Source organism: Pagrus pagrus (assembly GCF_965226575.1).
Source record: "Pagrus pagrus genome assembly, chromosome: 22".
NCBI classification, from domain to species: Eukaryota; Metazoa; Chordata; class Actinopteri; order Spariformes; family Sparidae; genus Pagrus; species Pagrus pagrus.
The window spans coordinates 8,176,555-8,203,894 of record NC_140204.1 but is presented as its reverse complement, the minus strand read 5'-3'; the positions used below and the strand labels follow the sequence as shown (position 1 = coordinate 8,203,894).

At 43.4% G+C, this 27,340-nt stretch overlaps 2 protein-coding genes across 5 annotated transcripts in view; one reads left to right on the top strand and one right to left on the bottom strand.

Moving 5' to 3' along the window:
* The window catches only part of f13a1b (coagulation factor XIII, A1 polypeptide b), a 52,352-nt gene extending 25,094 nt beyond the window's left edge, over window positions 1–27,258 (top strand). For 2 of the 3 annotated variants that reach the window (XM_084345060.1, XM_084345059.1), the window contains 14 exons: window positions 19,131–19,375; window positions 20,112–20,300; window positions 20,400–20,648; window positions 20,747–20,865; window positions 20,938–21,045; window positions 21,185–21,359; window positions 21,588–21,726; window positions 22,880–22,983; window positions 23,168–23,256; window positions 23,398–23,551; window positions 24,605–24,880; window positions 25,012–25,172; window positions 25,310–25,446; window positions 25,610–27,258. In XM_084345060.1, coding sequence (XP_084201186.1) covers window positions 19,168–19,375; window positions 20,112–20,300; window positions 20,400–20,648; window positions 20,747–20,865; window positions 20,938–21,045; window positions 21,185–21,359; window positions 21,588–21,726; window positions 22,880–22,983; window positions 23,168–23,256; window positions 23,398–23,551; window positions 24,605–24,880; window positions 25,012–25,172; window positions 25,310–25,446; window positions 25,610–25,751 — 2,250 coding nt within the window. In that variant the 5' untranslated portion in view covers window positions 19,131–19,167 and the 3' untranslated portion in view covers window positions 25,752–27,258. Of the gene's footprint in view, window positions 1–15,787; window positions 15,955–19,130; window positions 19,376–20,111; window positions 20,301–20,399; window positions 20,649–20,746; window positions 20,866–20,937; window positions 21,046–21,184; window positions 21,360–21,587; window positions 21,727–22,879; window positions 22,984–23,167; window positions 23,257–23,397; window positions 23,552–24,604; window positions 24,881–25,011; window positions 25,173–25,309; window positions 25,447–25,609 lie in introns of those variants that run through there. The other variant, XM_084345061.1, reaches the window with a different exon arrangement.
* Window positions 790–11,044, bottom strand: LOC311251124 (uncharacterized protein). 2 transcript variants are annotated; one of them, XM_084343438.1, is made up of 3 exons: window positions 10,563–11,044; window positions 9,475–10,299; window positions 790–7,201 (listed from the first exon to the last, which is right to left on the bottom strand). In XM_084343438.1, the coding sequence occupies exons 1-3, from the start codon at window positions 10,648–10,650 to the stop codon at window positions 924–926; spliced, it is 7,191 nt and encodes a 2,396-aa protein (XP_084199564.1). In that variant the 5' UTR covers window positions 10,651–11,044; the 3' UTR covers window positions 790–923. The 2 variants fall into 2 exon arrangements, with proteins under 2 accessions (XP_084199564.1, XP_084199565.1); XM_084343439.1 differs by having other exon boundaries at window positions 9,475–10,251.
* Window positions 27,259–27,340: the final 82 nt, after the last annotated feature.

Genomic DNA, 27,340 nt, shown 5'->3' with positions numbered 1-27,340 from the left:
CTGCAGTGAATGGTTTAAGATTTCACATGTATGTGAAGACTGTTTTTAAGATTAGACCGGTAGTGTTCAATCTTTTTGGCTTTTGACCTTGATGGAGCCTTTGTTACTTGTGGCAGCGGCAAAAGGGGCGTGGACATCAGGGCTTGGATGAAAAAATATCAATATATCAACTCGCGTTTTTCATTGCCACAATTCCCCTTGCATTTCTGCATTTAGACTTTTTCCCCTTTTATTTATCGTAACCTGTTTTTTGCTCTGTACAGCGTGTAGTCTGCTCTACTCTCGAGTGAGAGACGGACAGAGAAATGGAGAGGAGAAAGAGTATTTCAACAAATTTCAGACTCCCTGGGGAGAAGAAATCTGAAGAAAGGCTGTAAAAACTCACGTCGATCTCCATCAAACGGAAACAGATTTTGAAGAAGTTTAGAAGTTTGAACTAGAGGGCAAATTATCCTGCAAATGTTTTCTGAGAATTGAAAGTGAAATAAAAAAATAATGTGACATGATAATGCTGTTGCATTTTGCTATTCACAAACTTTAAACCTAAGACTGAAGAGTCATTATGTCAACCTCCACTGCCAATGAAAATCCAGCTACGTGACTCGAGGCTGAAATGTTGATGACGTGGTGATATTTTAAAGTTTGATTCACACTTGTTGACGTCCTTTCCTGGAAATTAAAGCACCAAATGAATCACAAAATTACCTTGAATGAAAATAAAGTATTTCTCTGGGTTTGAACATTGAATACCACTCAACAAGATAACAGAGGTTTCGTCGTGTTCAGACATTTTAATGCAGAAACGCTTCATATTACATCTTTAAATAATGTGAATAAAGGATCAGCGTCTTCTTAAAATATTCACACAACAAGATGAAAAACACTCTTTTTACACCACAAATTCATAAATTCTCATAATGGCTCTACACACTGTCCGAAGCCAACATGTCCTCCATCTTCTCAAACAGTCCCTCGATCATAGAGTTGCTTTTCTTCCTGCTCACCACATGATACCTGCCCCCGCACCTCTCTACCAGCCCCGTTAGCTCGCTGTTCCTCAGGATGTGCTGCTCTGCGCTCTCCCCTAAAATGTCCCCCCATGTGAACAGCACCAGCGTGCGCTGCCAAACATCTTCCCCGATCAAGCTCATGTGCTCCTCCACTGCTCTCCTGTACTTCTGAGTGCAGGTCAAGAAGGCCGGCATGAGCAGGAGGACGACGTGAGGTCCGGGGCGGCACCAGGAGATACTGTCGAGGATGCTTTTCCTTTGCGTCGCGTTGGAAGGATCTGGTCCGTCTCGCCACCTCAGACCGAGCGGTTCTGCCATGGCGAGGCGTCGACCTGATATCTGGCCCCTCCAGCGTCTGAAGGTAGACCCGTCGTGTTCGGACGGCTCTCCGCTCAGGATGGTGACTCCAGCTGGGGAACGGGACGACCAGGACTCCCCTAACAGCACCACCTTCAAGTCCGAACCGGAGTCTTTGTTGTATGAACTTCGTTGACTTGCAGATAAAAACTGGAAATCTCGTACGATCTTCGCCCTTTCCAGCTCCTCATTGTCTTTCGTCTGTATCTTTTTTAGTGTTTCAGGATGACGGTTGTTGTTCCCTGCAGCTGACGATGCTGTTTTCATCCTCTGATCCTCCTTATCCTCTGCGTTTATTCCTCTTCCCCTGTCCCCTTTCCCGTGCACCTCTTCAAACATCAAATCCAACTCGTCTTCCACTGCTGTCAGATCAAAAGGGTCACTATCATCGACCTTCCTCCTGCCCTCGACCTCGTGTCGTCCTCCCTCTCTTCTGTGCAGCTCTTCCTCCCGTTCTCTCAGATTCTGCTCCCATGTGTTCAGTTTCTTAAGCGACGCCTTCAGGTTTTTCTCCTTGTTGTGAAGTTCGTCCTTCAGCAGAGCCAGGTCTCTCCCCATCTCGTCCAGCTGCTGCGTCGTCGAGCTCACGTGTTCGTTACGCGTCTGCAGCTCTGATATCAAGCTGAGCAGCTCCTGCTCCTCATTTCTCAGATAATACTCCTTGTCTTTCAGCTCTTGGCCCTGATCTTTCAGCCCTCTCACCTTCTTCTGAAGGTCCTGACCGTGGCAGTTCAGCTCCTTCTGTTTCCCTTCCAGAGCTCCAAGCAAACTTTCAAGCTCCCTTTCCATTTTCTCAATATTTTGCGCCTTCTCGCTTACGTCTTGCTCGCGTTTCGCTTTTTCCTCTTGCTCTCTTTGCTGTTTTTCTAGCCTCGCTTCCCATTCGCTGAGTTCTTGTTCCTTACTTTCTAACTTCACCTCTTTAACATCCAGTTCGTGACCTCTTCTGCTCAGCTCTTCTTCGTTTCTACTCAGGACTTGCGCCCTTTCCTCTACTTCTTCTTCCCTTTTCAAGGATTCCTCTTCGATCTCTCTGGACTCACTTTGTTTCCCCTTCAGCTGTGTCTGGAAAAGCTCTCTCACATCATTCATCTGCCTCTCTGCCTCAAGTTCTCTCGTCTTCATGCTTTCTATCTCTACTTGCAGTTTGTCCTTTGCCTCCTTCAACGCCCTGACCTCCTCATCTCTCTCTTTAAGAACGCTTTGGATTTCTTCGTCATGTCCCTCGAGATGTCTTCGAACGTCTTCTTCGCTCTCCTTCTTAAGCTCCTCGCACTTGATTTTAAGATTGTCCGCCTCTTTTCCCATCTTCTCGTTCAGCTCCTCGACCCTCCTCCGGCTCTCCTCGTATTTCTCTGTGACGTCCGAGATGCTTTGCCGACTCTCCTCCTCCAAACGATCCTTCTCGTTCGCGATCGTTTCTACGTTCTCGTTCAGTCTCGCGATCTCCTTCTCATATCCCTGAATCATGCTCGTCATCTCCTTCTCCATCTTGCCGGTGAGCTCCTTCAGCTCCGACTTCGTTTGCTCGATCGTCAGCCTCAGTTGGACGAGCTCCTTCTCATTTTCTCCGTCTCTCTGCCTCAGTCGTTGGAGTTCTTCCTCCTTCTCCTCAAGTTTTTCCATCATCTCGGCGTCTTTGTTCCTCTCCTGCTCCGCGTGAAGCTGCCGTATCTCGATGACGCTTGAGGTTTGGTTGTTGCAGCTTTCTTTCAGCTCCTCCATTTCTTTCAAGTAGTTTGCACACATCTTTCTCGCCTCGTCAATCTCACCGTCTCTCTCAGCCAGAAGACGTTGCGCCGCGGTGACTTCTTTTGTTTTCTTGTCGATGATTTCTATCAGTCGGTTCATCTCATTCTCGCCCCTCTCGTCCTTCCTCCTCTGCTCTTCCCTCCACCTCGTCTCCCTGGAGTCGGCCTGTTGCTTCAGGCTTTCTATCTCGGCTTCCTTTTCTTTTGCTTTTCTCTCCGTGTCGTCCAACATCTGCCGTTTCATCTCCTCCATCTCTCGCTCTGTGTCTCGCAGTCGTCGCTCTGCCTCTGTCTTTTGATTCAGAATGATTTCTCCTCTCTCTTCTTCTTTCCTTTGCAGGATTTCGTCGACATCCTTTATGTGCTGGTTCAGTTTTTCTGTCAGCCTGCCTTGTTGTAGTAGTTTTTGCTCCATCTGCGTCTTGTGGTTTATATATTGTCTCTCTCTCTCCTCCAGTCTTTGCTCCATCTCTTTCTTGTCATTTAAATGATCTGTTTCCTTCCGTCGCAGCGTTTCCTGCATTTCCTCGACGTTTAATATCATCGCCGCAATTTCTGTTTCTTTTTCTTCCAGCTCTTCCTCCGTCTCTTTCTTGTTCTTTAAAGTGTCTTTTTCTTTCTCTTCCTTTTGTCGCAGCCTCTCCTTCATTTCTTTAACATCCAGTTTTACCTCCTCCATCTCTTTTTCTTTGTCCTCCATCTGTTTCCTGTGACTTAAATGATCTCTTTCTCTTTCTTCTTCTGTCTGTTGCAATTGCGTCTCAAGTCCTTTTAAATTTTCTTTCATCACGTCTACTTCTCTTTCTCTTTCCTCCAGTCTTCCCTTCATCTCTGTCAAATGATCCATTTCTCTCTCTTCCTTCAGTCGCAGTGTTTCCTGCATTTCTCTGACGTTTAATTTCATTTCCTCAATTTCTGTTTCTTTCTCTTCCAGCTCTTCCTCCGTCTCTTTCTTGCTCTTTAAAGTGTCTTTTTCTTTCTCTTCCTTTTGTTGCAGCCTCTCCTTCATTTCTTTAACATCCAGTTTTATCTCCTCCATCTCTTTTTCTTTGTCCTCCATCTGTTTCCTGTGATTTAAATGATCTCTTTCTCTTTCTTCTTCTGTCTGTTGCAATTGCGTCTCAAGTCCTTTTAAATTTTCTTTCATCACGTCTATTTCTCTTTCTCTTTCCTCCAGTCTTCCCTCCATCTCTTTCTTGTCATTTAAATGATCCGTTTCTCTCTCTTCCTTCAGTCGCAGCGTTTCCTGCATTTCTCTGACGTTTAATTTCATTTCCTCGATTGCCTTTTCTTTGTCTTCCAGCTGTTGCTCCGTCTCTTTCTTGTTCATTACATTTTCTCTTTCTTTCTCTTCCTTCTGTTGCAGCCTCTCCTTCGTTTCTTTGACGTCCTGTTTTATCTCCTCCATCTCTTTTTCTTTCTCCTCCAGCGTTTGCTCCATCTGCTCCTTGTGATTCAAACGATCTCTTTCTCTTTCCTCCTCGACCTGTTGCAGTTGTCTCTCAAGTCCTTTCAAACGTTCTTCCATCACTTCTATCTCTCTTTCTCTTTCCTCCAGTCTTCGCTGCGTCTCTTTCTTGTCATTTAAATGATCGACTTCCTTCTCTTCCGTCCGTTGCAGCTTCTCCTTCATCTCTTTGACGTCCAGTTTGATCTCCTCCATCTCTTTTTCTTTTTCCTCCAGTCGTCGCTCCGTCTCTTTCTTGAGATTCGTAACAATCTCTTCCTTCTCCTTGTCCCCCTCTTGCAGTTTTTCTTTGATTTCGCTTATGTGCTGATGTTTTAACTCCTCTATTAGTCGATCTCTCTCGCGTATGTAGTTTTGATGACTCTGATCCATCAGTTCCTTCTGTTTCTCATTTTCCAGCAGCTTTTCTTGCACTCGAGCTTCGTGCGTTTGCTCTAACTCTCTTATCTCCTTTTGTCTTTCCTGCGATTGTTTCTGAATGTCCTCTGCAAACTGTTGTTTCAGCTCTTCGATCTCTCTTTGTCTTTCTCGCTCCACGTCTCTTATTTTATCACTGTACTCTTGCTGAACCTTTTCCACGTCTTTCTCCTTTTCTTTCACTTTCCTGTCGATCTGCTCCTGGTGCTCAGCTCTCATCGCCTCCATCACTTTTTCCATTTCTTTAATTTCCTCCTGATGCTGCAGTTTTAACACTTCTACCTCTTTTTCTTTCTCTTGCATCTTCTGTGCCAGGTCTTTTGTGAGATTCAGATGAATCTTTTCCTTCTCTGCTTTATTGTCCAGCATTTTTCCTTGCATTTGGATGAGATATCTCTGTTCTAACTCGGTTATCATTCTCTCTTTCGCTTGCGTTTGTGCCTTTCTTTCTTTTGCAAACTGCACTTTCAGCTCTTCAATCTCTTTCTGTTTTTCTTGCTGTATATCCCTAATTTCACTGTCATGCTGTTGTTTGATCCTTTCTTTATCTTTCTCATTGTCTTTAACCTTCTGATCAATTTCTTTTTGTTGTTGGATTTTCACTTTCTCCATCCTTTTTTCCATTTCGTTGTTTTTTCTGGCTGTTTCTTCCTCATGCTGCAGTTTCAAGCTTCGTGTCTCTGTCTCTGTCTCTTGTGTTTTTCTCTCTAACTCTTTCTTATGTCGTGATTTCATTTCGTTAACTTTCCTCTCCATTTGTTTTACGTTATCAAGAGCAATCTGCTTTTCCTCTGACGCTTTCCTTCTCAGTTCTTCCTGCTCTTCGTCTTTCGTTTCCATCTCTGTTTTGAGTTTTTCCTGCATCTCTGCCATCTCTCTGGCTTTCTCTTCGTCTTTCCTCTTGAGAACATCATCACAGTGTCTTTTGGTCTCGTTAATTTCCATCTTTAAGGAGTCAACTTTTTCCTGCCACCCTGCTGTCTCTTTCTTTTGCAGCTCTATGTTTTCTTCCAGTTTCTTCACCACACTCTCCCACTCTTGTTTCTCCGCTTTAATGTTATTCTCCCTCTGCTTCCTCTCATGTTCACTTTCTACACCGGCACGTTCGAGGTCGAGCAGCTTCAGTTGCTGCTCGTCGACTCTTTCCATCAGCTCCTCGATCTCTCTCTCCTTTAGCTCCAGGTTAAACATCGCCTCATCTATTTCTCTTCTACTCGTGTTTAATGCTACACGGAGTCTCTCTTTTTCTATGCTCAGATCCTGATTTTCTCTCTCTTTATCGTCCGTCAGCCATCGTATCCTCTCCTCCAAATCCCCCATATCAGTCTTCCTTTCGCCAATCCTCCTGTCCTCATCCTCCTCTTCTTCCCGTTGAACGTCGGCCTTTCCGGGTGATTTCCCCTTTTTCCTCCTGTCGAAAAACCACCTGATGCTTTTCATCTCCCTCTCTCTCAGATTTTTCAACTCCGCCTCCTGGCGAAGCAGTTTGTCTGCCATGTCCTTCAGCCGCTGGTTGAACTTCTCTTTCTGTTGCCGGCTCAGATCCCTGACCTCGTGAACCAGGTTGGAGAAAGCCTCACACCTGTTCACTGCGGCCATCTTCTCCACCTTCTGCAGGAGCTCTGTCACCTTACTGGAGCCTCCGTCTACGCTGCTGATGACATGGTACCTGCCCCTGCACTTCTCCAGCAGCCATTGGAGGTCCCTGCCGCCACTCTGGATGTGCTGCTCGATGTCCACCCCCTGTCGAAGCTGATCCCCATGGGTGAACAGCAACATCGTGTGTCTCCATACACCCTCGCCCAGAAGCTCCAGATGTTCCTTCACATGTCCCGTCTTCACCAGTGTATCCACCCTCAGAGTCAGCAGGAGGGCGTGGGGCCCTGGAGGACACAACGCCACGCTACTGATGATCTCCCTCTTCACCCTCTCAGGTGTGGCTCCAGCTACGCCTATCTCCCAGCCTGGAGTGTCCACCACCGTCACCAGCCGCATGGCCACCTCCGCTTGCTGGCGGACGCACTCCTCTGTTACAGCTCCGACCTGGAAGAAGCCCATTTTCCCCAGGATGGTGTTCCCAGCAGAGCTCTTTCCTGTTTCACGCTCGCCCAGGAGAACCAGTCTGACCTCGGTTAAACGTCGGGGAGCCTTGGAGAACGACTTGTGGGCGTCCAGCTCTGAACCCTGAAGACCATCGCCTGGACGGGGGAGAGGTAAAACATAAGCTCAGTTCTTATAAAATGAAGGTTGTTGATGTTCAAACTACCGGCCAGGGGGCGGAAAACCACCAAAACAAGCCAACAGACACATGGCCACTGTTTACTTCATTGTCTTGTTATTGTTCAAAACACAATATACATGAAGACGTGATCGATTCAACTCCAATATTCACTCTGCTTTTGGCTTTTGATACAATTATCTGTCTTAAACTGCAAATTGTTCGAGATTCAAGATTAATTTAATTGTCATTATGCATCGAAAGACTGTATAATGCAATTTCTGTTGTAGCTACATGCACACAGTAAACACAAACTATAAATAATAATTCATAATTAAGTCAGAAAACTAGAGTTCAAGAGTCTCAGCCTGAGGAAAGAAGCTGTCTGGTGGTATGATAGCGGATACTTCTGTATCTTTTGCCAGACGGCAGCAGGGTGAACAGACTGTGGCCGCTGTCTGTCAAAAGATACAGAAGTGACGACTTCTTGACCACTTTTTGTCTTTTACGTTTGGTGCTCGGCAGGTAATATACAACATACACACTCTACATACATAAACTCAACGGGAAATGTTTCATACGACCAAAGCGTTGCATTAAAAGGGGCTTAAAAGCTTCATTGTTCTGCAGACTTGTATGTTATTTGTTGGAGATCGAAGGTGAAAAAAAAGAAAACTAAAAATATAAAAGGCCACAACCTACAGATCCAGCAGAAGTTAACATTAACATTCATTTTGTTTCCATCAGCTCTTGCTAGGTTAGGTTTACTAGGGGTATCACAATCAACACAAAAGGTGTAAGTAGTGTGGGATCGTGGGAGTTGTTGTCTTCACTGTTAAAAAACCAACATTGCTGTTGAAAGTCCATCTACGTTTTCACAGGTCATGTATTGAAGCTGCTGTAAGCGTTGTTGTGGTTTTAGTTAACTTCCTGTCAGTTTTGCAGTCAGCAGTCCCCTCCCTCCTCTCCACTTCACCAGTACACAACTCAACAGAACATCTAACAAAGGTCAAGTCTTTTTAGTGCAGAATTGTTACATATAATGTCTTTAAGTTGCTAAATGTTTGACTCTCTTCACCAGAAGAAAGTTGCTTGTTCCAGTTGCCGTTCACCAGAAGAGGCTGAAAACCTCTGTCAGCTGTGCAATAAGGCACCATGAGCCACCCTTTTATACTCTATACTGTTTTCGTTCCTGTTTTGCTTGAGTTAAAGACTCAAAAGGTTCATGGCCAATAAACACAAAAGGTTTATTGGCCATGAACTTAGGCAAAAGCTTTGGTGGACATTCCTGCCAATTGCATACTCCATCAAGACTTGTGACATCTGTGGTGTTTTAGAGTGGCCTTTTATTGTAACCAGATACTTGTTACGCAACTCTCGGCAAAAGGATTGGTTCTGTTGCCTAACACAGATTTAAAACAAATTGCGAACGAAAATCGAGAGAAATAAGCCTTTTGGTTGCAGAAAAGAAAGTCTTTTACTTCAACTCGTGAAAAATGGGAGCAAAAACAAATATGTCGCATTTATTTTTTTGTTCAGAGTGTAAAATATCAATATAATCTGGGGGCTGAAGAACAAGCGGAAAATGTTTGTAAACTCATTTTCACTTTATGAAGTTGTATCATGCGGCTAATGTGTTAGCAAACAGTTGCCTGTTCATATTTTTAGTATGTTTGCTTCAGTTTGGAGTCATTTTTCTGGCTTCCTAATGAATTGAAGTCGTCCGATATTCGCTCTCCTATAATCTCCGTTTTGGTCTCAACCAACTCTTTGGTCTTTAGCTGCTAAATGCTAAACCAAAAACAACAAGTTAAAGGTGTAATATGTAAGAATTGGCCACCTGTCAAAATCATACTCCAAACAAATAGGGGGCAGCATATCATCAGAGTAGGCGCTAACTGCTGCTAACTGTAGCTGCTGTTGGCTAGTTAGCCAACTGTACAGCTGTCGGCCATATTAGCTGACTGCCTGGGCTGGGATCCTGGGAGCACTGGGGCGGTGTCCGTGTTGATAACTATTGGACTATCACTATCAAAGTGGCTAGGGGCTAGCTGGTTAGCATGCTAACTTCAGACATCTTTTACATCTTTTTAAAGATGATTTTTGATTTTAAAGTTGATTTTTGGATATTGTAAATAAAAATTCTTACATATTGCACCTTTAAAAGATCCTTAAACACTCTATGGAGCTCAGGGAAGCTGAGTCACATTATCCATTGTTACATTCAACAGGTTTTCTGTACAAATGACTCACTCATGAGAGCAGCCTTGATGGTCCCTCTCTGCATCTGCTCCTCCATCTGCCTCTGCTTCTTCCTCCTCTCCCTCGCTCTCCTCTTCCCGTCTGCCTCCAGACCCATCTGAACCGTGTTATCCATCTCTAGACAACTGCTCCCATCCCTCTTCCCCGCCACCATCTCCTCCAGCTTCCTTATCAGCTCTTTAACCTGCGTCCCATCTCCTTTGCTGCGGTTATCCACGACATGGTATCGGTTCCCGCACATCTGGAGGAGTCCCTGCAGCACCGGGCCGCCCGTCAGGATCCGTTGCTCCATGGACACGAGGCCTAGCTCATCTCCTCTGGTGAACAGCAGCATGGTATGCTTCCACACTTCTTTTCCGAGCGGCTGCAGGTGCTCCTCTATCTCACCGACGTAGTCCTCAGTTACCGAGGCGCAGGATCGCACCACCAGGAGCACAGCGTGGGGACCAGGAGGACAAAGCGACACGCTCCGTAAAGTCTCTCTCCTCACCCAGTTGGGAGTGCTGTTGAGCGGGTAGTACCACTCCCATCCCGGGGTGTCCACCACCGTGACTTTTCTCCCTGCAACGTCAGCTCGTTTTCTCACACACTCCTCCGTGGGCTTCCCGCTCTCGAAGCCTCCCACTCCTTCGAGAATAGTGTTGCCTGCCGCGCTCTTTCCTGCTCCCTTTCTGCCCAGAAGGACCAGTCTAAGTTCTGGTAGAGCAGGAGGGTCGCTGAGGGAGGTAGGAGGGTGCTGCGAGGCCATGGCGACCTGTTGACTGTCATCTGTGAAGAAAGGGAGAAGTACTTCCTCAGTGCACCGAACCGGAAAATCTGAATGACACAAAACACAGAAGTGTGACAGTAATTAGTCATAAAGCTGCATTTTAAAACGTATTTTTCATTGTTTTACCTCAGAAAACGTACTAGATTGCTACTTGTAATTGAAATATCATATAATGCTCAAAGATTAAACCACATTTGCGCTCAGAATTCACTTCACTTTCACACCAACATGCCTCTATACAAGCTCATTTCAGATTAACAGCATGATACTTGAATAAACAAACAATAAAAGAGCTCCACGGTCGACTCACCACCATTCGTGACGATGTCCGGACTGCTCTGATCTGTCGTGTCCATCGCCTCTCCGTCCACTTGTCCTTCCTCTTCCTCTTTTCGCATCCTGTGTGACTTTTAGAGGAAGTCTTTCTTCAGCACCATTGTGAAAGAGAACAGAAACACTTTGGTCGTTCGATGAATCCGAAATGAGGCTTTGCGCTGCACAAACCGAGCACAGACAGACGATGGAGGGCTTGTCGTGTCACGTGACCCACCTGTGGTTTCTAACGCGCTCTCATAAAACACGACAGGAAGTGAAGAGATGGCACTGTGAGCTTCCGTGAAACGTTGCAAAAGACACATTAATGCATGTATGCATGCGGCACACATTTCTAAGGATTCATTCCTGGATGAACAGTTTGTAGAGCGTGTATGTGCATGCTGAAACACACATGCAGGATTCACGATGAGAGCTGCAGATGCCGTCCTGCGGTGTATGTGTGGCACTTCTGTTTCCTTCACCCACAAGTAAAATGGAGCTCACTCTCTCGCCCTGGTGGTAACAATTTCCTGCCTCGAATCATGTTGTTAATGTATCTTAAGTGGCTGAAATAAGCACACAGCACAGGAAGTTCACAAAGTGCGAAATTGTGCAGATGTTCTCACATAGTATCCAAACTTAAATGGCTTGATTTTAAAATAAAGCAAGTGATAATTCTCCTCTCGTGATCCCTTACTGACAAAATACTAAGTTTAAAGGTTCATTCTTGACTTTGGGAACAGGAAATAGCCACAACAAGGTCCATTTTGTAATTGTTCTGGAGCATTCAAACATGATCTTTATTAAAATAAATAAACATGACTCCTAGACACTGAGAACAAGGTCAAAACCAGAGGATAGATCAGGCGGGCAACAGGTAAGCAGTCAGATCTGGCACTCAGATCGGGGGAAACGGTCCAAAAGGCGGGCAGGGATCCAGACAAAAGGCTGGAAGCTGGAAGCTACAGCTGGGATGGCACAATAGACAATCTGGCAGGGCGTTGGGTGGAAATGGGCTGTTATTTATTCTGAGAGGATAATTGGGGAAAGAGGAGCAGGTGACTGGGATTGGCAGGGACACGGCGAGGGTGGCTGCAGCTGCAGGTGAGGCAGGCTGGAAATGGGCAGATGATGTAGAGAAGAGCTCAGTGTTGTCAGAAGCTTGGACGGTTTATTGCGTGATGTGATTGTAAAGGTCACAAATTAACTTTGAAACTAAACCTTTAAGCCAACATGGATACACACAAAAATGTTGGCAATTTTTGTCTCTGCTGTTTGCATGCGTCATGTAACTACATTTCTACAACATTACCTCTATATATGAGCTGATTTCCTGTTTTATTTTGTAGTTCTCACCTCGTGTGTCATGTTTTGCTTTTCGCTTCCTCCCTTTGTCCTTTTCCCGCCTTTTTCATGTTCACCTGTGCTTTGTCGTGCACCTGCCTTCCTCATCATGTCTTGCATTTAGGCCCCTTTTTGTGATAACCTGAACATAAAGTGTGTCTTAAACCGTAATAAATGGTTATAAATGCTACATAGAGAGGGGTTAAAGCAAAGTGCTACCCATGATCTTTTGTTTTCTGTCCTGCGTCTCCCTCGCAGTTTGTGTTTTTATGCAAACATGAGATATTTTTCATCCCTCTATAACAGTCGTCGCATTGTGTGAAGAGCCAGTATCCTTTCATCATGCCTGCTGTCACTGCACCCTGGCTGCGTGACGTCCCTGGCTGCATACATGGTACATGTTCTCATGTCCAGTCCAGTCACATGAAAACACACACTCACACACACATCAGTTCACGTCCTTTATGATTCACCCTTTCCTTCAGCACCAGTCAGGGTTAATAAAAACAAACCATGTTTATGGAAAGGACTGAATCAGCCGTATTGATTTGGCGCCATTAACCCGAGCAGAGTTGTTTTGAGGTCTGTTAAGTGTTCGGTGAATATTACCATGATGGATGCCTTTTCACATGTGTGCTGCTTTTTGTAAATGTCAAATGAATTGCTTTTTATTGGACTCCCTGCAGCAGCAGCAGCACTTCCCTCCAAACATGCCTGCCATCTAAAAGACTCCATATCATGAATAAAAAACAGGCCAGAAAATACCACCATCAACGCTGAAGCTCACAGTTTTTAATGCAACATATAAATTTGCAATAGCATTTGCTGATTAGATTGCCCCTGAAATTAACTGGCCAATCAAGAAGATAAGTGCTTGTGGTGGAAATGGGAAGCCCATAAACATTCGGTACAGTGTTTCCTCTGTAATTTGATTCTGCTGCTGATATTTTTAGCTTTGCTTTCTCATCTGTCGCTGACCTGCAATCAGTTTCAAAGTAAAGGCTGGACATCGCAATGAAGTTTCTCGAAACATCAGTTTGAAATAAACCTGTTTTCTGTGCCCATGTATTTGCGTAGCACCGATGGAAACTCCTTCTCATGGTGGCAGCAGGTTATTAAACGAATGGATGAAAAACATCTTGTGCATAAGCAATGTGGTGACCCGAGCCACGCTTCAACAATTGCTGGAGTCATTTCATGCTCTTTAAAAACCCTTCAACACAGTGTCGGTGCCAGTGTGGAAAATAAGACTGTGTGCGAACATGCTAGAGTGAAAGCAGAAAGAGGTGTTATGAGTAAAACAGTAGTCTCAGAGGAAGCACTGGAGAAGTGAGAGAGCAGTAAAGTAGTAGAAGGAACTGAGACGGGGTAATATTATATAAAGTAGTGTCGCTGATGGTGTAGCAGAAGTGCTCACGGTTAAAGTGATATTGACGTGTTGAAGTATTAAAGCAACAGGAAGCAGTAGTTGTTGTTAAACTTCTACAACCAGATTTGAGCTGATTTCGGCTCATTGTTGGCACATCTGGCTGTGTTCTGGCACCAGAGGCTGTGAGCCAACAACCCCAAAATAAAGCCATTTTGCTGGATTAGTTAAAGGGATCATGTGCAGATTTTGACCACTAGTAGTGCTGTGGAGTAAAGTTTTTCATCGGTGGGTCCCTGTTTGCGAGGCTGCAGCGGCGCTTCATCTAGGGATTCGCAGTCGGACAAAGCCATAGCGTAACCATATCAGCGTTTCACTGCAGCTTTAATGTCTGTAGAAGACGTCACGGACCTGAAGAGAATACACACAAACAGATAACACTGTCAAGCACTTCACAAGCAGGAGATGTGTCTCAGGACATACTGTACTCGAGCGTCCTTTCAGCTGGAGAGTTGAGGAAATTCACTGAAATTATGCTCAAAATTTGGATGGAACATTGTATTTGTGATGTGCACAATGTTTTTGTGGGAAATATTAAGTAGAAGTGCACACTTGGGCCAGTAGGTTTTTTTTTCCGATGACGCGTGAAATTCAGATGGAGAGCAGATGGGAGGAAAGTTAGCTACTGTTGCTATGTATTGCGGTCCAAACTCCAGGAAAGGAGAGAGAAAAAAAACTGTGACCTTAATCCTACAAAGTGAGGAAACAGTTAGCTAGCTGGTACACAACTTTACCTTTGATGAAGAGGTCTCTGCACAAACGAGCATTAGACGAATGTTGAATGTTTGACAGTATGTGATATTGCTTCCTATGTTCCACTACAGGTCTCAATACGTATCATAAATCACTTCCTGTCCTCCATTTGCAGCTTGCACCACAGCAACAGAAATGTAGTTACATCATATGCAAACAGGCTATTTCAGTTGAGAATCAGCTCCAGTTTACCACAGGCCGACTTTAGGCCATCCTAAATCAGACCAGGACACTATTCTGGTCTATTCCAGTCATTCATCAAGAAACCCAGCAAACAATCGCTTATTAATGAAACTCAAATTGTAAATAACCTGCCGGGAAACACCAAATGAAGCGAGACACACAGGCTGCAGTGAAGTGACCACAACAGTCGGTGTGGCTTAACTTCCAGAACTGCCCCTTTATTTATAACAGAACCCAAAAGGAGAGGAAGAGGACAGAACATACCACAGCTGGGAAGCCGGCGGTGGAGCAGTGGGAGTGTCCTACCTGTGTAAAGATAACATGAACCAAAACCAACACCTCAAATAAAAGCATCGCGCTAGTAAACATGCCACAAACCACAGGTGAGTGAGCGGACTCCCGGCACTCTGACCACACCTGTGACAGCTAGAAACAGGAGGGACAGAATTAAATCTTATTCTAATCAACCCTGAAATAACATAAAAGAAACAGTTTTAAAATAGACATCAGTCAGAGCTTTTCTTGTGCGCAAACAACGCACGGTTACAACTTGGGTACGAGACAAACATGAGTTATAAGCAACGCTAAATTAATACATTACGTATCTCGTACCAAGTGACAGATGGTAGAAGTCGTGGCAAACTCTGTTTTTACAATAGCATACAGTAACATGCTAACATGTGAAGCAGGTATACTATGTTCACCATCTTAGTTTAGCATATTAGCATTATAAAGTACAGCTGAGAATGATCAGTATGAGGTTAGACGTGCCAGATGGTTTGTTGCATCGACGCGTCTTGGAAATCGTTCTTAGAAAAAGGCAGGAACTTTTAGGAGAGAAGTAAAAGATCCAATGCAGCAGATTGGACGAACCGTCTGTCTGTGTTTGTCTATCACAGGCTACCTTCAACCAATCAATCACCAGGTAAGAGAAGAGCGAAAACATCTCTTCCAACAGGACAAAACCTTGAATATCTTTGATCTTCTTTCGGGAGCATCTACGCCAACCTCTTCAGCCGCCACCATTGTTATTTTCAGATTAACAGTTGCTTCTGGTTGGTTGTCACACATAAAACCACACCTGTAGCTGCCAGCAGTTCCTCAAAGGACGCCGATTGGCCACAAGTGCAGAGCATGAAGCCGAGATGGATTCACAAGATCACATGATCTGATTCTGGGGACCATCAAAGACCTGTGGAGATATTTCAGCCTGGACCAAAGCGGTGGATCGCTTGCATGGCTGATAAAATTACAGTAGAAAATACAAAAGCCTTTATAATGAATCATAATTCTCCCGGTTGCATCAAACCCACATGTAGATCAAACATCTGACAGTTGCTGAGCTCAGACGTCAGTTTATCTCTCTGAGCTCCATCCAGCTGTGGGTTGTACAGAGACGGTAGATTCCACATCCTGCTCCCAAGTTGGACTGACCACTTACACAACACTGTTTCCCTGCAATGGTCTCACACACACACACAAACACACACACACACACACACACACACACACACACAGATAGCTCTTCCTACCTCCTGAGGGTATTTAAGCAGGAGCAGAAGTCTCATAAGTCGGAGCAGCAGCAGCAGCAGCAGCAGCAGACCGACTCCAACCGACAGCAGCTTCACTCCAACTTCATCTGAGGTGCCACCACTCTGCATTCAGACTTCAGACTTTACAGGTATGACCCAGGTTTATGGCTACACAATTCCTCAAGAGTTTATACCTTCAAGAGGTGACGATGGTAATTATTTTAATGACACATCTGAAAGTCATTTAAAAGTTCTGCAGTAATCTTTTGAGATCATTTGGTGAAACAAACTCTGAATAACTCGAACAAAGCCTGTTGTACTTCACTACATGGCATGCAACTTTGAGGAGTTTGATTGAATTATTACATTACTGACACTTTTTCTCTCTTCTAAAATTTGATTCTTGAGTGAGTAATCCTCACTCATCCCTCTAATCTAGGTTATCACCTTAATATTTTACTTATACAATAGTAAGAGTAGTAGTAGTTGTAGTAGTAGTATTAGAAACACACAAAAAAAGAAAAATTATCCCTCTTCTTCCTCTTCAACTGTTGAGACATATTTTATATATTATGCATGTAGATCTTTGTCCATTTAATTTGAGTTAAGTGCTTGGAAAAGTATGTCCACAGGAGTTTTATGTTGATGCTCAGTTCTGCTGTTAAACTTGTGTGGAGGTTTGTCCTGTGTCAGCATTTGCCAAAGTTGTGTTAAGCACACGTGTGTGTGAGCGTTCACCAAGTGTCTCAGACATGGAGGAGTTTTAGGTCACTGATATAACGAGGTGTGACCTGTGGAGCGACTAAATGTATATTCAGTCAAATCCTGGACTTTAGTACAGTTTGGACTTCACTCCTCAAGTTTACAAGTGGAAACATCGTCCTCTTTATTGTGCTCGTCCATTTTAATTATCTCACAGCTACTTTGCTGAATGCAATTAAACCCTAATGCAAAAAATACTCAATCACAAGTCAAGGCTTGCATTCAAACTCCTACTTCAGTCAAAGTACAGAAATAGGGATCAAAATGTTTGTTAAGTATAAAAATAGAAGTATTTTTAGTATTTCGGACTTTTCTCTATGCTTTACTTTGCTAAATATTCAAGAGATTTACCTCTTTGGGGATCAAACTGTTATTTGAAGGAAACAGTTTTATAAGTTTAGAGTAAAAAATCTCTCTTTGGTGGAACTGCTGACAACTTATAAACTGAATATAATGTAAATGTAAAATATCAATCTCAAAAGTAAGGGGCTGAGACATGACACTGTACCATCAAAGTGATTTTGACGCTGTTATTTTAAGGTAGAAAAGTTACATAATGTTACTTTAATGTTACTGTCCGCCCGTGTGCCCCTCAGCCTGTCTGCAGCAGTTATAAGCCTCTGTGCTGATGGTGGTTTCAGTGAAAACAGAGCTCTCACTGTGTTAAACGATGACTCATGCAGCCAAACGTCGTCCAACGCGCCCACATTATGCAACAATGAGCAACCTTATTCTCAGCCAGGTGTTTGCACCTCAAACCTGACACTCTGTGCAGCCTGCGAGCACCTTGTGTAAACAGCTGTTGTGTGTTTGAGGGTTAAATCAGCCTGACCGCAGGCTTACGTAATCATCATGGCAGTAGCTTCGTGTCTTCTCGGGGTCTGGAAGCAGGTTTCAGGTAGACCCCATCTGGACCGAAGAGCTGATGTCATTTTTGTTCTGTATCATGTTTTGTGGATTTAATGAGTCATTCTGAAAACACTGACGGACTTTGTTTACATCAATTTGATGTGTTCACGCCCAGGGATGAGTTTGAACCTGCTTGTGGTCAACTGGGCCTTTAATTACTTTGGTTAACCACGAAATACAGCTCCCATTTTTACTACTTTTACTGTAGGGGCACTGTCGATGTGCTCACCACCAATTCCACTATTGTCTTTTTAAATTTATTATTACATTATCACTTTTAGGGCCAGCACCTAACAATTATTTTCATTATCGATCTTAATCAGTTTTTCTCACAGCTGTTCGGTTAAGTTTTTGGTCCATAAAGTGTCAAAAAATGTTCACGGTGAGGTTTTAAAACTACTTGTTTTGTCTGGTCAACAGTCCAACACCAAAAACTTTATGATTTACTGCATAAAGAGACTAATAAAAACTGCAAATATTCATCTAAAACCACAACATTTTGTACATAACCTGCAAAAACAGACAATAGAAGTATGTTAGTTCTCATGACAACAGTGGTTTTGGGGCCTGAAAACACAAACTTTTGAAAACCAGGGGTGTGGTGTTTTTCTGTGGTGTTGCAAAGTTGCCTGGCCTGGCATGCGTACTACAGAGTTTACAATAGCTGCTGATCCGTGTGCACGAGGATCGTTTTCACAATGTTGTCGTATGAGCAAGGGACTATTTTTCGCCAAACTGTTGTCATGTAAACGGGGCCTTAGACTAGACTCAATCATAAAAATATATAATTCTGAATAAATAAAGGAATAAACAGTGATAAAATTACTGTAAACATACACAATTTTTTTTGAAGATGAGAAAATAAAGCATTTTTAGATAAGCTAAATAATGACATAGCATTAAAGCTTTATTAGCAACGTCCTTAGATAGAAAGGGGACGATTAAAAGGATCTGATCAGAGCTTCACAGTTAATAGTTTGAGCTATAAGGAGCAGGACCACAGACAATAAGGTTTGTTAAAGTTAATGCATTTTGAAATAAATTGTGAAATGATGTAATAATAACATGAAAGAAGACCGCAGTAAGACTAACTGTGGTTTCGCTGCATGACCACGAGTGACTCAATTATTTACTGCAGTAAATAAGGTTTTTAATAGCCACGATTAATGCTCTGTGTTTCTTTCTCTGTGACCACAAAAACACAACATATTTGTGAAGTGAAAATAAATCACCAAACGCTAAAAGTGTCCGTCTTCACCAGCAGCTGTCAGGAAGAGGAGTGACTGTACACGTCCCCTCACCCAACCTACAACCACACATGGAGACCACTTCCATGTGTGTTTCATCATTTGCAAGCTTCAATATTTCCGTGTCTTCCCGTCTTTAATAAAAGGGACAAGGACAGACACTCTCTCTCTCTCACACAAAACACACACACATACTCAAGCGTGCTTCCAGTTTTTCCACAGATGTAGAGCAGATGGGTTTGAGAGCAGCTCGCCCAGCATGATGGGAATTCAGCTCTAGACGCTGCATGGATGAAGAACTTTAATGAGCATATTTTCTGAAATCTGAAGTCATGAAGTTATTTACAGATTTAGTCAGTCTAATGCAGGAATAATGTATTTGTTTTCCCTCCACTCTCCTCCTCCAGTCCTGCGACAGATCATCCACCCTGATCTATCAGCGCCATGTCTGATAAAAGTGATGCCCCGACTCCCTCTCCTGCCGCCCCGACTCCCTCTCCTGCCCCCCCTACTCCCTCCGGACCCCCTCCGAAGGTGACGAACCGCGGCCGCACGGCAATTCCCATCGCCAGCGCCAACTCTGACACCACAGAGGTACCGGAGTTTGAGCCCTTTGGTGCACCGGGCCCGAGAGGATTTCCACCTCTGACTGGTGAGAGATCACACTGTAAAACGTTTTATTTTTGAGTTTATTCAACTTAATATTTGTAGTGTTGTGTTTTTAGACCACTTCAGAACTTATAACTATGAGTTTGTCTGACTGAAGTCCAGTTGCAAACCAACAGAGCTCATGCGGAAACGCCGTGGGTGGTGCCTGCTCAGGCCTGTGACAGCTGACCAATCAGAGCAGCGTTCAGACAGAGAGGGAATAAAGGTGCTGCAGTAATGAAGTCATACAAAGTTTATATAGTTTCTCCGGACTCAACATCTTACAAAATTGTGGCTATACAAGTCGTCTCTCATGATGGCAGAATTGAAGAGCAGGAGACAGATCTCACAGTTTGTCTTTGTTAAAAAAGATAAAGTCTTTTTCCCGACAGTGACACAGTTTCCAGTAGGTTCTGCACATGACTGACACATGAATGACGTCCAGACAGGATAAATTCTGCTCACTTCCTGCAGTTTTTCGCCACACTCCACCCTGTATTGTTGTCAAAGAGCTGCGCGGTGGTAGATATCAATATGTGACAGGATTTTTTATAATGCAGTGACTGGAATTTGGAGTGTGAGGAAATGGCCAAAAATAAGTGGTTGTAGGGAGATTTACTGCACGTTCGCATCACTGAGGTTTTTGATACGTTTTTTTAACAGGCAGCCTGTCCAGCAAATCTCATAGATATCCATCCACATGTTTTTGCTCACATCCTGCTGTCTTTCTGTCCATTCAGAGTATCTTGACATCATGAACGTGGACATGATGCGGAGGCCGGAGGAGATCAACAAGACCCAACACCACACCAAGTTTTACAGCTCTGACTCTCTCATCGTCCGTCGAGGACAAGAGTTCCAGGTCAAGATCATCTTCAACCGTCCCTACAAACCTGCTAGCGACAAATTCGCTGTGGAGTTTGTCATCGGTGAGCCTAAACGGTCTTAAAAAGTGATATTGTTGTCATAAATTCACTTGATTCTGGATCAAGTGGTCAGTCAAATGCCAATGCTCCCTGTTCACCCAGGCTCCAGCCCTCAGTACAGCAAAGGCACCTATATTCCCGTCTTCCCCACCCAGGAGCGTCAGAGCTCCTGGGCAGGCCGCATCACAAGCACCTCCGAGAACACCGTCACCATGGGCATCACTCCTACGCCGGACTGCATTGTGGGGAAGTACCACATGTACGTCGCTGTGGTGACACCCTTTGGCATCCGTAGGACCAGACGGGACGACAGCCGAAACCTCTACATCCTCTTCAATCCCTGGGCGACAGGTCGGTTTAGGCTCCTTGATAACAAACAGCGTCTTTGTAATATTTTATTTCACCTTCATCCGCATAAACTCCACACGTCTTGCTGTATCGTTCCTCAGCTGATGCCGTGTTTCTGGACGATGAGACAGAGAGGCAGGAGTGCGTGATGAATGAGGTGGGGATCATCTACCACGGTGCATTTGACGACATCGCTGAGAGAGACTGGAACTACGGACAGGTAGTAGAACAACCGATCGTAGACTTCAAGACTGATTTTCAGAGATTTGATTTGATGATTTTCTTCGCCTAGTTTAACTATGGAGTCCTGGATGCCTGTCTGTATATCATGGACAAGGCTGACATGCCCATCACTAACAGAGGAGACCCCATCAAGGTGACCAGAAAGGCCTCTGCTATGGTGAGAGAATATTTATGGATTTTCATCCTCTAAAACACTTTTTTTTTTTCTATGAGGCTTCAGTGAGAAACAACAGCTACAGTACATTTAAGAAACTGAAACATAGTGGTCAAGTGAATGTGCTCTTTGTTGCACTCAGCTGAACTCCCGCGATGATGAAGGCGTGCTGGTGGGGAACTGGACCGGCGACTACATGTACGGGGTGGCACCAACTTCCTGGACTGGTAGCACTGAAATCCTGATCAACTACCGCACCAGCAAGATGCCCGTCTGCTACGCTCAGTGCTGGGTCTACGCCGCCGTGTTCAACACCTGTGAGATCTTGATCGAATACCAGTTGCACTTTTCAAAACCCTTCTAAATAAGTCATAATACCCAAGTTCCTTTCATTCCTTTGCTCAAGGAGATACGGATGGAAGTATAGAGGCACCTTTTCTTGTTTGTATCTCTTATCATGGCTGATTCTTCAGTACTTTGGCTCTGTTCATTCAATGGAGAACCTTCTATTCACTCTTGATATCTGTCGTTGCTTGTCCAACTAGTCTTGCGTTGTCTGGGGATCCCAGGACGAGTCGTCACCAACTACTACTCTGCTCATGACAATGATGGAAACCTGAAAACGGACATCATCCTGGACGACAACGGCAGGATCGACCGCAATCGCACCAAAGATTCTATCTGGTAACGCATCTTCCACGTAGCTTACCGTCAAACGGAAATCAGAATTGTACACAATCATGGTACCCAGTGGATGAATTTTAAAAAGTTTGATTACCCATTGCCTTCCAGTTAACGGAACCAACATTTCCATTTCACTTTTGGTTCATGACAAGATTGATTTCTTTTTAAAGTAATGACAAGATTTTAATTAAATCAAACATTCATGGTCCCCAGAGGAAGAGCCATAATAATATTTTCTGATGTCCTGACCTCTCTAACAGGCCAAAACGTCCACTTTTTTCTCGGGAATATAACAATTAAATCAGCAGTTTTCTGTGAAATGTATTAAGCACTTTCATGCTCCTCAGAGGATACATTCATTGAATGTAGAACACTCTAAGACCTTCATCTAGTGCCATCTTCAAACAAAATATATACCAGTATACATACATTGGTTTGGTTTTGGCCTGTTGGTGGTGTGGCCTCAGAACTACTGGCAACATTGGCATGAAATTTGGTATGACTATTCATGATCCCCAGAGGATGAATCTAAATGAGTTTGGTTAGCCCTGGCCTTTCAGTTAACACCGAACTTTCCATTTCACTTTCATTACAAGGTATTTTTTAAACTAATTAGCCTACAGTTTTAATGAAATCTGTTGAGGATGTTCATGGTCCTCAGAGGATGAATCCTAATACTTTTTTCCAACATTGTAAGCCAACATTTCAACTTGTCAACAGGGAATATACAAATCTAATCAGCAGTCTGCTATTAAATTTAAGGAGCCCTTTCATGCTCCTTAGAGGATGATCCCTTCAAATTTTGAACACTCCAAGACTTGAATCAAGTGCCATTTTCAGACCAAAACGTGAAGATATCGCATAATACATTTAATTTGCTGGACATAATAAGCTAACCTTTTTGATTTAAATGACCCCATGGCTTTTTTTTTAATATTGGACCAGATTAAGGATGAATTTAACACTTCCAAGCCCAATCCAAGTAAAGCTATGAGGTTCAGATCCACTGTAGGCTGTAGAAGTTATTAAGTACTATGGTTACTAATGTGGAGGAGAGACCATTTTATGGCCTTCAAGTTTAAATAAGCACATACAGGAGTTTTATTAGACTTATTTCTCTAATGATATTTGAAATAATGTCTGTCATTGCCAGGAACTATCACTGCTGGAATGAGTGCTACATGTCCAGACCAGACCTCCCAGCTGGCTTTGGAGGCTGGCAGGTTGTGGATGCAACACCGCAGGAGACCAGCGATGGTAAATAATAATGTTATGAAATAAGTGTGGCTTTATAACAACAAGTCAGGAGTGCTTTATAGTATATTTTTAATAATGCAATGCAGTTAATGGACCACTGTTCTGTGTTTTGAGTTTGGATAAAAGTAAATACACTGGCCTGACGTCACATTTATCTCCGTACTTCCTCTCTTTATCCATCAAGGCATGTACAGGTGTGGTCCTGCATCAGTCCAGGCCATCAAACATGGAGAGATGTGCTACCCCTTTGATGCAGCCTTTGTGTTTGCTGAGGTGAGTCTTTAAACAACATTATTTCAGTGTTTCTCCAACAGGACAATCTATTATTCACACAGTATTTAATCTTCTCTGTTGGGGCTCCTCTCCAGATAAGTTTAGGTTATTTCCACATTATTTCTATCTTTCTCTCCACAGGTCAACAGCGACGTGGTGTTTTACTCCCGCAGTAAAGAAGGCACCATGGAGCCGGTCAAGGTGAACCAGTCTCATGTAGGCCGCATGGTTTTGACCAAAGCTCCAGGAGACGTGACTCGCCGTGACATCACTGATCAGTACAAGTTTCCTGAGGGTCAGTGAATGCATCCATCACAAATCATAGTGTTTTGATATTGGGCAGAACTATTTTCTCTGTGCAGCCTCAGCGTATTGTTTAGACAAACACACTGAGTGTTGCATGACATTGTCTGACTATAATTTTAAGAACTGTCAAATAAATCAGCCCAAAAATGCTGAGAGAATACAAATGCTCACTAACGTACTCATGTTTGTTCATTTATCCCCGAAACAGTGTCGTAATGAAAACACTTTGGCAGGAACACAGTATAAGACTTCATTTTTACTGTGATTGATTATCTTCTACAAGTAGTCCCTAAGACAGTGCTAAGCACATTAAGTTTTTCATACTCTGCAACAATGCCAGGTTCAGAGTTAATTTGGGATGACAGTGGCTGAGTTTGGCCCAGCTGGCTGTGTTCTGGCACCAGAGGACCAGCCATGTGCCCCGATGTGGCTGCCAGATTTGGCAAGGTTTTAGGGGTGTGGACTCGGGTCCTTTCAGTTTGTAAATCACCTCCAATTGGCATTATGTTGGCTTGGTTTGGGCCGAATGGCACATGGAAAAGGACCAGGGTACTTGGGCCAATTGTGGTGTTTTGATTACCGCAAACTTGGCATGCAGACAGGTTATGGGCCTCATTTCAGAAAAAATCCTTTCCTCTGATTACAGAAGCAATTCCCAAACTCATGGCTGTGTCCTGTCCCAGCCGATTGGAGAAGCTAACACTGATGGTAGCTAATATTGGTGTTAGCTTCTTTAACAGGCTGATATCATTGTTAGCTTCTCCAACAGGTTAACGCTTTTCCAAAAGCTTCCGTCTGAGAAGCCTTTGAATCCTATTTTTCGTTGTTCATGTTGTTCCCCATCTTCATTGGCGAGCCATTTCCAGCCATTATTTTGAATTTAGGACAGTCTATATTATCCTCAGATCAGATAGCTTGTCAGACCCAAGAAGTTTCTGTAATGAGGAGACGGCAAAAACCTGTTGACAAACATTTTTGATTGTTTGAATGAAATCTACAAACACAAAACACTACAACAATATATTTCAATCATCCAATCCAGGCAGCAAGGAGGAGCGGACCGTTCTGGAAAAGGCAGAGGGGTACGGCTGTCAACGTGAGAAGTCCAACCCTCCTGAGGCTGACGTGGACCTGGTCCTGCCCACCCTGGAGGTCAGCGTGGGCGACGACTTCGAGCTGAACCTGGAGTTCACAAACCGCAGCGACCAGCGCCGCGTCGTGGACATCTATATCAGCGGTAGCGTGGTGTATTACACCGGAGTCACCAGCACCGAGTTCCTGTTCAGCGATCCCACAGTGACAATCGGCCCCAACAAAAGTGAGGAAGATGTTTACAACAACGTTCACTCCTCTACTTTCGAAAGTGTGCTTTGGATCATGAAAAAAAAAAGAAATAATTGAAAAAGGTCAATGTCAGAGAGAGCAGTGTTGTGTCTTTGTGTTCTCCAGGTGTGAAGGAGGTGGTGGTGGTCGAGTCAAAGAGCTACATGAAGCATCTGGTGGAACAGGCCAACCTCAATTTTATTGCCACCGGGAAGGTCAAGGAGACCGGCCAGATCGTCACCGCCATGAAAGTCGTCACCCTGCACAATCCCAAACTCTCCGTTGTGGTCTGACATCATGCTTGTTTTTTTTCTATTCCACACAATAAATGTAAAATGTGTAACTGCTTAGTTAACTAAAAGAGCCTTTATTCAGCGGATTTGTCTTTTTCTTTTTAACGGCGTTTGTCTTTTGTGTACGTCAGTTGTCCGGCGGGGCCAGAGTGAGTGAAGAGATGATGGCAACTGTCGAATTTACAAACCCTTTCGATTTCGGCCTGGAGGGCGTCTACATTCGCATGGAAGGGCCCGGACTCATGCTGCCCAAGTCCAAATATTACAGGTGAGCTCTGAACAGATGAAATAGGTCTATGTAGGGCACAGGTCTCACCTTTATCTTTGACTCATTTGATATGTCAGAGGCTGGTGGGCTGTTAAAAACTAAAGGTGATCACAAAAATCAGCCCAATCCTTCTGCCGTCTAACTCTGCCCCTGCTGGTTTCAGTCTGATCCCACGAGGCTCCACCCTGACCTGGACCGAGTTTTTCAGCCCGCTGAGGGCTGGCAGCACCAGAGTGATCGCTACGCTGGACTGTCCTGCTCTGAGGCAGGTCCGAGGCCAGGCGTCTGTCACCATCCAGCCCTGAGGATTGCGGCAGGATCACTGACGGCCAACGACATTCAGCTCAGTTACACTTCAGCTTGGATATAAACCTATAACACAGTTTCACATCTGTAGCTTCAGCATTTACGATAACTAAAGTGATAGTTTTATGCTATGGAGGACCGAACCTAAAAATAAATTACTAAATAAATAAATAAATAATTTACTAAATAAATAAATTACTCAATAAATAATAATGAATATTCCATTAAATGCACCAAACACAATATAAGAAATGTAGGCAGTAAATGTGACATGAATTGATATTTCTTTATTAAATAATTTCTGTATTTTTTTTAACCTTTTGTAGTCCCTTACATGTGAAAGTAAATGAATAGGAGGATTAATACAAAGACAATTAAAACAGAAATATCAATTAGTGCCTACATTTATTTTTATAGTTTAGTATATTTAGTGCATTTAATAGTATTTTTTAAGCCATGTATTTATTTCTCTATCTGTTTTTGATTTTGGCAGTTCTTGTCCTCCATACAAGCCAATTATTATAAGTCTAAGAGGCTAATTAACACATTTTTGTTCTATATCAAACATGTTGACAGTTAAAGGGTTTAAAAAAAAACTGGTCCAAGTATTAAAAAAATGTTAATTGATTTAAAGAAAGTATATTGTGGAAGAAAAAATCTGTAGCTTGCTTCTTCATTTTAACTCAAGAGCGTGGCTGTTTTTAAAATTCTCCGACTCATTCAATCATTCATTATTTTATATTATTATCTTCTAGTAGTTGTATAGTTTATTCTATGGTGTTATGTGAACAAAACTTTCATTGTTTCATTAGATTTAAAGAGTAAAGACAGGGCTATATCCAGTTAAAATTGAGGTATTACAGACACAATGTTTATTTTATGTTTATCAATGTATTACCACCAGGGGGAAGAGTTACATCCATTCCCTTACAACTCCAACAGAGGCAGAGCAACATGATCACCCCACCAGGTGGTTTTCTGGTGATTTTATGTATTTAGGTAAAATATTCAGTCATTTACTCAGTCAAGTTAGGATGACCCAACTCCTGAAAGAAAATATCTAGGTCATTATTTGTGAACATTCAATTGTATTCACCAGCAAGTTGCTGTCTTTCCTCTGTCTGCTGCTTGGTAGGTTGTTAAGTGGATTCATCAGAGCTGAATTTCCTCAAAATGGCTTCCTGCAGCTTTTACAAACAGGGTTGACTGATCAGTGAGACTGTAACCAAAACATTGAGCTAGAGAGCTACAAAGCTTAGTAGAACAGCTCCCTTGGTGGATAATTTTCTGTGATGCTATGTTTCATTTGATAAACATAATATTGATTAATGCAGCTTGATTTTCGAAATGTACTTCAACTATACAACTACAGCTATTATACTGAAGTACTATTCAACTGTAAAGAGCTCTTTCCAGCTTTATATCAGTCTACAAAAACTGTTTCTACACTATTTTCTTTGTACAAGATGCAAATGCAAATATCAACCAAATAAAAGATTCCCTATACTGTCAGTGTGTGTGTAAGCCCCCTCTTTGATAGGCAGACGTTGCTGAACGATGTCCCCTCTTGGCAATTTCTTCAAAAAAA

Bases quoted from the DNA above. Each gene is read 5' to 3' on its own strand.
- LOC311251124 (XM_084343438.1), bottom strand. From the start codon at position 10,650: ATGCGAAAAGAGGAAGAGGAAGGACAAGTGGACGGAGAGGCGATGGAC. The intron at 10,300-10,562 runs GTGAGTCGACCG...TGTGTCATTCAG, and splicing joins GGACATCGTCACGAATGGTG to ATTTTCCGGTTCGGTGCACT. The intron at 7,202-9,474 runs GTGAGTCATTTG...TCCCCCGTCCAG, and splicing joins CATCAAGGCTGCTCTCATGA to GCGATGGTCTTCAGGGTTCA.